General features: G+C 43.1%; 1 protein-coding gene across 1 annotated transcript; it reads right to left on the reverse strand.

The window, feature by feature from the left end:
- Nucleotides 1–5,243: 5,243 nt before the first annotated feature.
- On the reverse strand, nt 5,244–10,375 carry LOC149278834 (cyclin-D1-binding protein 1 homolog). The gene is made up of 11 exons (XM_089501683.1): nt 10,318–10,375; nt 9,581–9,637; nt 8,484–8,563; nt 8,317–8,398; nt 7,996–8,092; nt 7,824–7,897; nt 7,479–7,555; nt 6,873–7,126; nt 6,426–6,486; nt 6,161–6,207; nt 5,244–5,352 (listed from the first exon to the last, which is right to left on the reverse strand). Exons 1-11 carry the CDS (start codon nt 10,373–10,375, stop codon nt 5,244–5,246), a joined length of 996 nt encoding a protein of 331 aa, XP_089357809.1.
- Nucleotides 10,376–12,470: the final 2,095 nt, after the last annotated feature.

Consider the following 12,470-nt stretch of genomic DNA (forward strand, 5'->3'; position numbering starts at 1 on the left):
CCTAAAAAGCTGCTTTCTAAATATTCCTACATTAAAAAAGCTTTACTGTTATAAAAGAACCAAACCTTATCAACCAATTCAAAGTCAGACATGCGTACATACATACATCATATTCCTAAATGTATCCATATCCCATTGATTTATCACGGTTTTGTTTTAGATGCAGAAAGAGGCATTACAGTACCATCCTATAACGGCTACGATCACCATAACAAACCCTCTTGACGAGGTGCTAAGAGGCTGCATCCTAACGGCTTCTGGGAAAGGTCTGGTCCACAAGAAGAGATCTTACAGGTGATCATATAAAGCGTCAATCATGCAGGATTCCAGTTAATGTTTTGTTTTTAAAAGGACAGTTTACTATGCCATACAGCATTTCCAACCACTAATGTATCAAAGGACATTCATATGCATTCTTTAACCTGCAGGCAAAAAAGTCACTTCGCTTTAGAAGCTGCAGTTACAGAGCTGCATTGCACTACCCCCTTCCATGGTCTCATTTTTATGCCACCTTTTTGGCATATATATATATATATTTGTTTTAGGGGGTGTGGTTAGAGCCATGACCAGGGGACAGGGTGTTTTGTTTGTCACCTATAGATATTTCTATAACGGAGTTTGGTATTTGGTAGACCAATATTTTTCCTTCGCACCATTAATTATATTTACTGCAGTTTAATATGTACGGTGACTTGTAGGAAGGTATAACCGTACCTGGGAACACTCCGGGTTTGACTCTCCAGTTCTCCGGGTCAGGACCAAAATGCTCCGGGTCGCAGGAGCAGGGTCTTGTGTGTGTACTATACAAATACTTTATACGGTTGGGGGGGGGGGGGTAGTGTCACTTCACTCCCCATGTTCCATATATGGTGGTGTGATTTCATGCTGTACTACAAGATAGTAGTATGAGGTCATGTAGAGGGGAACTATTAAAATAAGGGATTCCATAAAAAAATCCACTCAACCTATTGTACATATCATTCTTTCTTTAATGGATACAGTTGCCAAGATATTGACCCTGGATTCAGAGAGGCTTTCACCATCACCTTCACTCCAACGCAGACCGGGGCTCTGAAACTGTACATGGAATTCAAATGCAGGCAGTTCTGTGGCGTGAAGAGCATGCAGAGTGTTGAAGTTCTGCCATCTGAGATCCCAGGCATTAGAGGATAGGAGCTTTTAGAGTTCCTCATTCCTCTATCCTTAAGTCCAATGACCAAGGAGTGACGTACTTGTTTTAGAGGGTGTGTGGCTGGGGAGGGCAGAACTTTAATGAGACTTTGTGACTTTGTTACCTATCGATGGCTATTTATGTAACCAAGAAATACATTGATAAGAATAATTTATTGTATGTACCGTATTGGCTCGAATATAGGCCGCACTTTTTCCCCCCACTTTAAGTCTTTAAAGTGGGGGTGCGGCCTATATTCGGGGTCTAGCGCTCGACGCCCGGGACATGCAGTCCCGGGCGCCGCGCAGGCAGCGGGGTTAGGATACAGATCCCCCGCAGCGGTGCAGGGGACCTGTATCCTACTCTCCGATACGCTCAGACAGCCTCCCCTGCCAGCACTTCCCACGGGGGGGGGGGGGGGGGGGGCCGGCACGGGAGGTTGTCTAAGCGCATCGTGCGGACCGTCCGCACGATGCGTTTTACCTCTGCCGGGGGGACTTACCGGAGCAGACTCCCGGGTGTCTTGCGGGGCCGGCGGGGGACATCTACGCAATACGCGTATACAACTTGTTGTATACGCGTATTGCGTAGATGTCCCCCGCCGGCCCCGGAAGACACCCGGGAGTCTGCTCCGGTAAGTCGGGGGGGGGGGGAAGAGGAGGACAGTGGCAGCATATCTCAGGGGGGCAGAAGGACAGCGGCCTCATATCTCGGGGGAAGGGGGAAGGGGACGGAGGACAGTGGCAGCATATTTCGGGGAGGGAGGACAGTGGCAGCATATCTCGGGGGGGGACAGTGGTAGCATATCTCGGGGAGGGAGGACAGTGGCAGCATATCTCGGGGGGGGGACAGAGTGGTAGCATGTTTTTTGGGTGCTTTTTTAAAAAAAAAGCACCAAACTTTTAGGGTGCGGCCTATATACGGGGGCGGCCTATATCCGAGCCAATACGGTATATGCTTTCCATTTGTAAATGCATTTTCTGTTTCAATCCTCATTAATATGAGTTTCAGGGCTACAGAATGCTGTGATACACACAAACCCAGCAAACATTCTAAACATTCACAAAAGGAGGTCAAGGGAAAAATGGGGATTGTAGTCGGATCCCAAATTGAGACACTTGGGAGACAACATCATTGTCCTAACACCGTCAATGTTCTGTATTATTACCTAAACCCCGACCCCTTAAGTTTATTTATAGTTTGGTGGTAAAGTCCTTAACAAACTTCAGCAGTATACAATTTCTTTTCCATTTCTAACAAAAGAAAGTCATAAACACATTATATATATTCAAATTCGGAGCCCTTTCATTACTTATTAGTAAACAGTTCAAGCCTTTGCCAAGAATAAAAGCTATGTTGATTTTTTTTCTTCCAAGTTTCAGTAACGCACATTTGAATTGTATTTTCCACTTTACATTATAGCATAAAATAAACAAGTTTCTATAACATTTTAATCTCTCCTTATTTTAAGGGTCTAGATGGTTTTAACTTTAGATTCCTCTATCGAAAACGGTCAAACAGGTATGAATCCCGGCTGGAACTTGCCTTAAGGAGTCCTTAATGCATAAGGTCTACCTCAATAATACGAGAGCATGAAATGAAAGTGATGCCGGCTCGTAGTTTGCCCGGATTAACAAGGCTAGATGTTGAGGAACCAGGGCAATCTGACGACAAGTGGGCTACTGAAACAAACGATACATGGACAAGACAAGAGAGTCTGGAACAGACGGATTGCTACTACGACACTAGACCTAATGCGAGGGGATGTTGTAGATAGGGAGCAAAAGACAGCGGTGGTGATAGACATAGCGGTGCCAAGAGACAAACATCGGGAAGGAGTGGAGTGCTAGGAACAGCTAAGATACTACGCAGAAGTCTCAAGACCCGATGTTGAGAGACACATACCGGGTGAGAATGGAAATTATAAATATATATATATATATATATATATATATATATATTAATAAAAGATGTTTGTTGTTCAACTGAATGACATAAAGCTATCCAAAAACCCTTGCACTATAAGATGTCTTTGTCTTGCCAGGGGGATGTTGGTGTTGGATTGTATCTTTCGCGCTCCATCCGAATGGTGTAAAGTACTCTAAAGTAGGGCTGAAACAACGAATCGATAAAATCGATAATAATCGATAACGGAAATCGTTGTCGACGATTTCCGTTATCGATTAATCGAGTGATCGATTCGTTGTTGGAGCACTCGGCTCCTTTTACTTACCTCCGCGAGCGTTCCCCGCTTCCGCTTCCGCTACACGCTCCGCCTTCTCTTAGTTGCGTGTGGCTCCATTCACACAGAGCGATTCGCGGGGGTGGGGGTGGGGTTTCAGGGGATGCAGGGCAGAGTGGGGGTGGGGGGGCAGGCCAGGGTAGGAGACTGAGTGCAGGGCAGAGTGGGGGTGGGAGTGCAGGGCAGAGTGGGGATGCAGGGCAGGGTGTGAGTGTGGGGGCAGGGCAGGAGACTGGGTGCAGGGCAGAGTGGGGGTGGGGGTGCAGGGCAGAGTTGGAGACTGGGTGCAGGGCAGAGTGTGAGTGTGGGTGCAGGGCAGAGTGGTTGCAGGGCAGAGTGGGTGCAGGGTGTGAGTGTGGGGGCAGGGCAGAATGTGGGGGCAGGGCAGAATGTGGGGGCAGGGCTGGGTGCAGGGCAGAGTTGGAGACTGGGTGCAGGGGCACAGTGCAAAGGGCTGGGTGCAAAGTGCCAGGGCTGGGTGCAAAGTTCTGGGTGCAAAGTGCCAGGGCTGGGTGCAAAGTGCCAGGGCTGGGGCAAAGTGCTGGGTGCAGAGTGCTGGGTGCAGAGTGCTGGGTGCAGAGTGCAGAGTGCCGGGGCTGGGTGCAAAGTTCTGGGTGCAAAGTGCCAGGGCTGGGTGCAAAGTGCTGGGTGCAAAGTGCCAGGGCTGGGTGCAAAGTGCCAGGGCCGGGTGCAAAGTGCTGGGTGCAAAGTGCCAGGGCTGGGGCAAAGTTTCTTGAACAGTAATAGTCCACCTCTTTTCAGAATGTTTGGGGTTATTTTGTTTCATAAATATTGTGTTTGGGTTTTTGTACTTTGAAAATATTGTTTTTTTATTACATCATAACAAAATAAGAATGTTAATGTAAATTTTAAGTTGTTTTTTTAACATCCAGTTCATTAAATTATTTTAAATAAACAAAAAATTAGCATATTGTTTTTTTTTATCCGATTAATCGATTAATCGAAAAAATAATCGGCCAACTAATCGATTATTAAAATAATCGTTAGTTGCAGCCCTACTCTAAAGTGTTGGCAATATCTGTTTTTACTAGCCTTCGTATCGCACAGAAATATACAGCCGTTGTATTGTAACAAACAGATGTATTTCAGAACCCTGGACTTCAGCGTTCACCATGTGCAAAACGCAAATACATTTCAAAGGAGCCAAAGCTGTAAAATGTGACAATCAGCATGGAAACCAATGTGATGTTAGAGTTGACAGCTCCACATTCACTACTCTGCAGCAGAAATACTCTTTACTTTGTATCTCAATTACCATCTACATGACGGAAAGGAAAGCAGAAATCCATAACTCTCCGATGCAAACGCCAAGCCAGCTTTTAATATACCTTAACTGAGAAGTCCGTCAAAAACAAAAATATATTTGATAAGGTTAAAAAATAGTATTCTTATTTTACAAAGACATTGTCTGAACACAGCATGCAAATAGTTTTTCTTTGGGTGTTTCAAGTATCCATATAACTCATTTGTGGTCATGCATGGTCACAATGGCAGAAGAACAGGGAACATTTGGAAGACCTACATTAGCCTTGCTCATAAAGACATTCAGAAATGTAGCTTAAATACCAAACATCTCAAAAAGAGACCATGTGATGAAGTAATTAAACAATAACTATAAAGTATAAGTTAACAAATGTCTGTAAGAATTTAGTCTTCTCGTGGTCCCAGTATCAATCCAAAACAAGCCAAACGATTCACTGTCCCTGCGGAAAGCACAAGTCGCACAAAATATGAGATTCTCCAACAGAGAAGATTGAAGAAGATGCCTTTACATCCCGATAAGAGTGCTCATCAAACTGAATGATATGCTCATACGACATGCTGGGTGAAATTCTTTATTTTTTCCATGTTGTGGTCAACAGCCCCGCTGAGGAACTGGATCCAGGAGGATTCCTCTTCAGTGCACACATGGCTGGCTCTAAGAAAAAGACACACAACACTCAGATCGTACATCATTTACGCTCTCAAACACACTTTTGCATCTGCTCAAATAAAGTAAGGCATTGCATGGTATAATCCGTAAATTAGAGGTCCTCTAGGCAAAATACCTAATCTAATAGATTTCAGTATTGTCATTTGGCACCGCTGACATACAGATTACTAAATTAAAAGGCCCTCCAAATGACAATCTTTGAGAATCCAATGTATGCACTTGAGTTGATTATTATCGTTTATGAAAAAATTACTGCAGTTTTTCTGAAGTAATACTGCAGTTTTTTGGACATGAAAAAACTGCAATACTGCACTTTTACTGCATTTGTACTTCACTGTACTGCAGTTTTACTGCACTTTTTTTTTTTATATTGCAAACCTACAGTTGTACTTCAATGTACTGCAGCTTTATTGAATTTGTACTTCCGTACAAAAATAACTGCAGTAAAACTGCAGTACAGTGAAGTACAAATGCAGTAAAACTGCAGTAAATGTGCAGTAATACTGCAGTAAAAGTGCAGTATTGCAGTTTTTTCATGTCCAAAAAACGGCAGTATTACTTCAGAAAAACTGCAGTAATTTTTTCGTAAGGGATATGTTGTATCATTGTCATTTATAGTCCAAGATACTGTTAAACATAGCTATCTTCAATAGTCATCCATTCTTTGAACCATATGCATGTTCTTTCTTCCCTGCTACAAGGGACAGCATCTGGTCTTTCCTTGTTATTTGCCAATTGGGAGAGGCACACTGAAAAGTCACCTAGCAGTAAACAACATAAGGAATATACAAACCTTGCAATTTCAAGCACTTTCTTCAGAACAGAGGCTAACTGCGCTCCCTGAAAAACACGAGTGTGATGGAGAAGTGTATTAGTCGCTGACCAATTTTAACTAAATGCAATAAAAATCTTGATATGACCTATGGAAGAAATTGGCACACCAGTAAAAAAAAAAACAGAAAGAGAAGATGGTGGGAAAGAACAAAAAAGATACAAAGGCTGAATTAATTGGAAGGCAGACGTATGTAACACGGGAGGGTAAATATAATGATACTTACATTTAGACGTACAGCTGCATGGTTCATCGGAGGGTACAAACTCAAGGCTAGTTCGTCAACACTAAGAAAGATAACACATTTCACAGCTATTTTCTCTTCAGAGAGATATACACTCCCAGCCAGCACTGCAAAGACTTGATATACCCACATTCAATAGGACCCGCCATGTACAGTGTACTTAATCCCAGAGTAGGACAAGATTAACAATAATTTAGTAATTCAGGAGCCACGGTCACAAAGATTTAAAAAGGTTTTTTCAACACCGATTCATAGAACAAGATGTTTTAGAAATAAATTACCATGTAATGATGTTATTTGACCAAGAAGCAAGAATAACAAAGTTTGTAATGATTCTTGGGCATTAATATTAAACCTGAAGCTCACAGAGAGAACAACATTTTGAATTAAAGGACCCTATTAAGAAGCAGGAGCTCAGTGCATTCCTACCTTGGGCTGATCTCCTGTGTAACATCTGCCAGGTCATCCAATTGAGCCACGTGTTCATTTGTGTCCACTTTCCCTTGAGCCTTCAAAGCCCCCAGAACCTTCTTCAGACAGGCTTTTGAGGCCTTCATCAGGCCAAGACAGGGTCCCATGAGCTTACGATCTGCCTCTGACCAATAGGTGTCTTGATTGCAGCGACCTCCTGTTTCATCGTCATCTAAGATGTCATTGAAAGGATCATCTTCACCTGCTGAAGCCTGCATATCACGTGTAAAGGTAATGACTAAACGATGATGAGCAAAGCCTGGTGAATAAGATAATTCATCCAGCTTATTTTTAAACTAAACAAAAAGCACATGACAAGAACAGTCGATGCGAAGCATTTCAGATGGTGTTGGAACAAAAATGATGACCCTCAACTAGCCTTTGAAATCATCAGTAACGTAGTTAAGGCATATTTTATGGAAAACAGCCATAGTCGTACGTTTGGACCAGAAGAGCCACATTAAATAGATACAATACACATGAAGCTTGTAACAATATAGTTGATAAGGGTCATAAAGAGGTCCCATAAAAGAAATGTGGCAAAGAAGGAGAAAACATCATTACCTGCTCCACTTCCTCTATGGCATCCTTCACAACAGCCAGATATCTCGACACCTGCACCACCACCGCAGCTTTATTATCTGTGGAGGTACACGTGGAAATCGTGGGATGGTTAGGAGACACAATCCCAGCGTAAAGTGTTGACAAGGCTACATCTAATAGCATTTCATCAGATGGATGAAGACACATTCACAGTGAAGAACTCGGGAAGAATGACAGCAGCAAAGCCACAATGAGACATCCCAAAGTAATTAAAAGAAAAATAGGACAATGTTGTGGAACATACAGATTAATAATCAAAAACACAAACAGGATGTACGAAGAATGAATAGCAGGAGGTGAACAAACCTTTTGGAAGCTGTTCAAACTGGTCACATGCTTCCCAGACACTGCCTGTAGAGACCAACTGTGCCTGTGACAGACTGAAGGGAAAGAGCATCATGAGAGAACAAAAGGGAAGCACGAGAAGGATAAGGGGGCCCGAACCCAAGGTAGGACCTGCACTTAATGTGACTGATACCTCTGTATGCGAGAATTCAGGATAACGTCCACCAACTGAATGGTGCCCTCTATGACATCCGCCACCGCCTCTCGCACAGTCTTACGTAGGGTGATACCTGGATGTGACAACAACACATGATCATCCAATAAGTCCATAATACAGGAGAAGTAAATATTATTTATCCTCATTGGTAAATGTCTCAATTGTCCTTGAGAAAGAAACAAAGAATCAGTATGGGGTCCTGCATAGTACGTAGACTTTATATTTAAATATATCCTATTAATGGGATAAAGGTCCCAAATATATGGTAAGTTTTTGCTGTATGGCCCTTGTCCTTACCTTGCACCTTGGGAAATGAATAATACACGGTAGCAGCTGCCAGAACAGAGTTGAGAAGCCCATCACTTAACTTCTGATTGTCCTGGAAAAACATACAAAGAACGATAAAGGATTATATGGTAAACGACAGCATGAATCGGGCCTCCAAAAATCCATTACGTTCCTACCTCGTGTGATGGCATCGGGGGCTTGGAGAAAGCCAAACTCATCTTAGTAGCTTCCTGAGAAATGACTTTAAAGGTCTGACCTGGAATGGCGTAATAAAATAGGATAAACACTAAATATCATGCTGATTTATAGCTTGTTTTTGTGTTTCACAAAAGATATGATCATCACTACCTTGGTTTGGAGGGACCCTAGAATTTAAGTGTTCCCTTTTTGCCAGCTGGAACCCATCCCCCACCCCCAACCATTGCCTTTGGAAAGTTTCTCCATTTCCAAAGCATGGCTTCTCCTTGAGTTAGGAGAGGTGGTTATCCAGTAGAATAATGTGGCTGGACCACCAAACCATTTAATCAATGCGTTTCGCTATAAGAGCTCTCATCTGTTGTCTTTGTATGTTGTATCTGCTCATTCATTTCTGCTTTGTCTTAGTCTGTCAATTGAATATATGTATTGTACCAAGTGGTATATAAATAAAAGATAATAATCTCAGTATAATTATTGTTAGGAAAAATATTTCACAACAGAATACGCATAAACACAGAAATTACTACAGTTATTGTTAGGGGGGAAAAAAATGTACAAATGAGCACATCATGTATAAGATTCAAGGACACAAAGGCATCAGTGTGCAAAAACACAATGCTAATACGCGGGTAAGTTTGCCATGTAAAGCACATGTTAAGGTAGCACACCTGTTAACATAATGCTAGATTATGGAAGCCAATTGCATCACATTGTCTAAAATGTATTTGTGTCATTTGTTCATATTCTGATCTGTCACTTTATTCTTTCCTAAGAAGATCTAATCATATAACGAGAGATGAAGTAAGAACATGTCTCCAGTTCTGTGACATTTAGATTGTAAGCTCGTTTGAGCAGGGCCCTCCTCACCTGTTGTCTCTGTAAGTCATATTGTTATGTTACATACTACTCGTTATGTCCTGTCTACCCATTGTATAGCGCTACAGAATTTGATGGCGCTATATAAAACAATAAATAATAATAATAAAATTAAGCAGCCCCTGGGGGGGGGGTCGAGGAATAGTTTTATATGATCAAGAAATAATTTTCGGGAAGGGTTGGAATCAAAGTTTCTTACCGAGTGTTTCCCAGAAGTTTGGTGCATTGAAGTTGGTTTTCTCTCTAGACTCTCCATCTGTATATAAACAAACAGTAACGGGTATATTACCTCGGCCATTAAAAAAGTTGCAGAACATTAGCGGTGAACTCTAAAACGGCAGATTAGACCCATCCGGGCCATCTAGTCTGCTCATTATTCCTGTATCCAGATCCAGGATAACTTTACGCCTGTCACATACATGTTTAAATCCCCTGTCTGTATTAGCTTCTACCACCTCTGCAAAAGTACTACCTACACAGTACCTGTACAGAAATACTTTACAGTATGATGTTGGACTAAAGATCAAAACTGCAACGGTGCAGACGGTAGAAATAAAATACACAAAACCAAATTAGAGAAAAAAACAACTTTATGGGCATTAAATAGGGCAGAGAAGATTATTTTAGCTGAGAAAAATAAAGCTAGTTGTGATCAATACAGCGGGCGAGGGAAACAATTCTGATGCAAAGCGCTTAATGAAGAACCAGCACTGCTGGTTGCTATGGTGACTGCCCTAATTTTAGGTTTAATAATAAATCGCACGTGTTTATACGACTGTCAGCTGTCACATGTCACGGACCGGGTACTGACATAAACCCACATACGATAATAAGAACCGGGGCAACGAATATAGCCCAAGCTTTAGGTCAGATATGATAGTTACGGCAGAAACAGATTACAGACGTAAGAAGAACGGATTAACACACGAAACTTGCCTCGCAGTCTCCCTAGCACCGCACGCAAACTGTCCGCCAGGTTCTGAACAGGTTCCATCTTTCCGGAACCACTGCAAGAGAGCATAACGGAATGCCGGACGAGAAAGACTGACACACACCGACGTCGCTTCCTGTACCAACGAGAACTGGGTCCAGCACCCAGAGTAGAGCTCTGGGGCAGCTGACATTTTCTTGGAGTCAACGGGGCGGGCCTTGCGATGGCGACACGAAAATAGTAGTGTCATGTCTTTATTATTTCGAACTATATGGTAACCATAGCAACAGTCATCCGCTAAAGTTTTTTTACACGAAGTTCGGTGGGCTGTAAGGTCTGTTCTTGAAATATTAACCCTTTAATAGTCCATTGTGAACATTCTATGTAGTAACTCGCCAAATGTGTTACTCGAAAGGCTCCAATATCGGTCCTCGTGAAAGCATTGACTTGCCAGTGTTCAAAGATACACTTAATTATGTCACCTGCATTCAAGCAGAGATGTTGCTTTTTAATCGTAACATACTGGTAGAAAAAAACACTGGGGAGGCACGTATGGTCGCAGCTGGGTACAACAGGAAGCGGTCAGTTGTGACTGTGTGCCCCACAGAATCTGCCCCTTCACCCTGAGATCGGGGTGAAAACACTTGAGCGCTCTGGGAGTACGGATCAGACGTGTAGAGGTGTAACTCGTCGTTTTAGATTGTAAGCTAAGTGGGGCCCTTGTGAGTTCATTATTAATGCCAGAAATTTTGTATGAAAATTGCCATGAGGCTAGATTGGAATCCATGTGGGCGCTTAATAAATAATAATACATTTATCAGCCAGGCATATCTATATTTTCATTCCTGGGGAAAACTCTATCCAAATGCTATCAAGGTTAATCATTTCATTTAACTAGGGATGCCGATAACCGGTGCACCAGGGCCGGACTGGCCCAGACTAACATTCAAAACAGCCGCTATGCGGCTGCGAGCGGGATTGAAATCGGCCGTCGTGCGGCAGTTAGGCCGCCGCCGCTGGCGCCTAATGAAATTAAAGAGGCCGGCGTGCACGCACCGTGCCGCCCAATGGCTGTGCCTCAGCACTTCGTCCCACGTATTTAATTTATTAGGGCCTTTTAAAATGTTTGCTTTCTGACATTTTAATATAAATAATGTGATAAAAAATGTTTCCAGGGCTGCTTTTCGTTCCCAGTCTGGCCCTGGGCGCGGTGCGTGCACGCCGGCCGCTTTAATTTCATGAACGCCGTCCTCCACCCTCTGCCCCCACCAGACACCAGGGAGTCAGAAGCAATGGTAAGTCGGGGGGGTTATATGGGGGGCATAAGGCTTTTCTGGAGGCGGAGTGCCCCATGATATGCTTTTTAACCCCCTGTATGCCACTCTGCCTCCAGAAATGCCTTTTAACCCCCTATATGCCACTCTGCCTCCAGAAATGCCTTTTAGCCCCTATATGCCACTCTGTCCCATGATATGCCTTTTAACCCCCTATATGCCAGAGTGGAATATAGGCATTTCTGGGGGCAGATGTGTGTAACTGGGGGGCAGGTTGGGAAATATAAACAAAAAAATATATTTTTCTCAATCATAGCTTTTATTAAATATGAAAAAATAGTTAACATGAATTAATATTTACTAGTAAAACTTTTACCATATAGGGTCATCTTATATTCAGGCTTTTTCTTTTTTTCCTAAATTAATATTCAGATTTGGGGGGGTCGTCTTATAACCGAGCAACTGCGGTATTTGGGTGTCGGTGTGGCAGAGCCTTTCCTGGTGTGTGTGTTTGGGTGTTGGTGTGGCAGAGCCTGTCCTGGTGTGTGTTTGGGTGTTGGTGTGGAAGAGCCTGTCCTGGTGTGTGTGTGTTTGGATGTTGGTGTGGCAGAGCCTTTCCTGGTTTGTATTTGGGTGTCTGTGTGGCAGAGCTTGTCCTGGTGTGTATTTGGGTGTCTGTGTGGCAGAGCCTGTCCGGGTGTGTGTTTTGGTGTTGGTGTGGTAGAGCTTTTCCTGGTGTGTGTTTGGGTGTTGGTGTGGCAGAGCCTGTCCTGGTATGTGTGTCTGGGTGTCGGTGTGTGCACTGTACTTACTGTAGTAATAAATTGATTTATTTAATGTTTACTTATCCAGAGATAAAACGCCCTCCTGAATTTGTAGTCACT

This window comes from Sceloporus occidentalis, unplaced genomic scaffold (assembly GCF_023333645.1).
Source record: "Sceloporus occidentalis isolate IW3139 unplaced genomic scaffold, rSceOcc1.0.p SCAF_179, whole genome shotgun sequence".
NCBI lineage: Eukaryota > Metazoa > Chordata > Lepidosauria > Squamata > Phrynosomatidae > Sceloporus > Sceloporus occidentalis.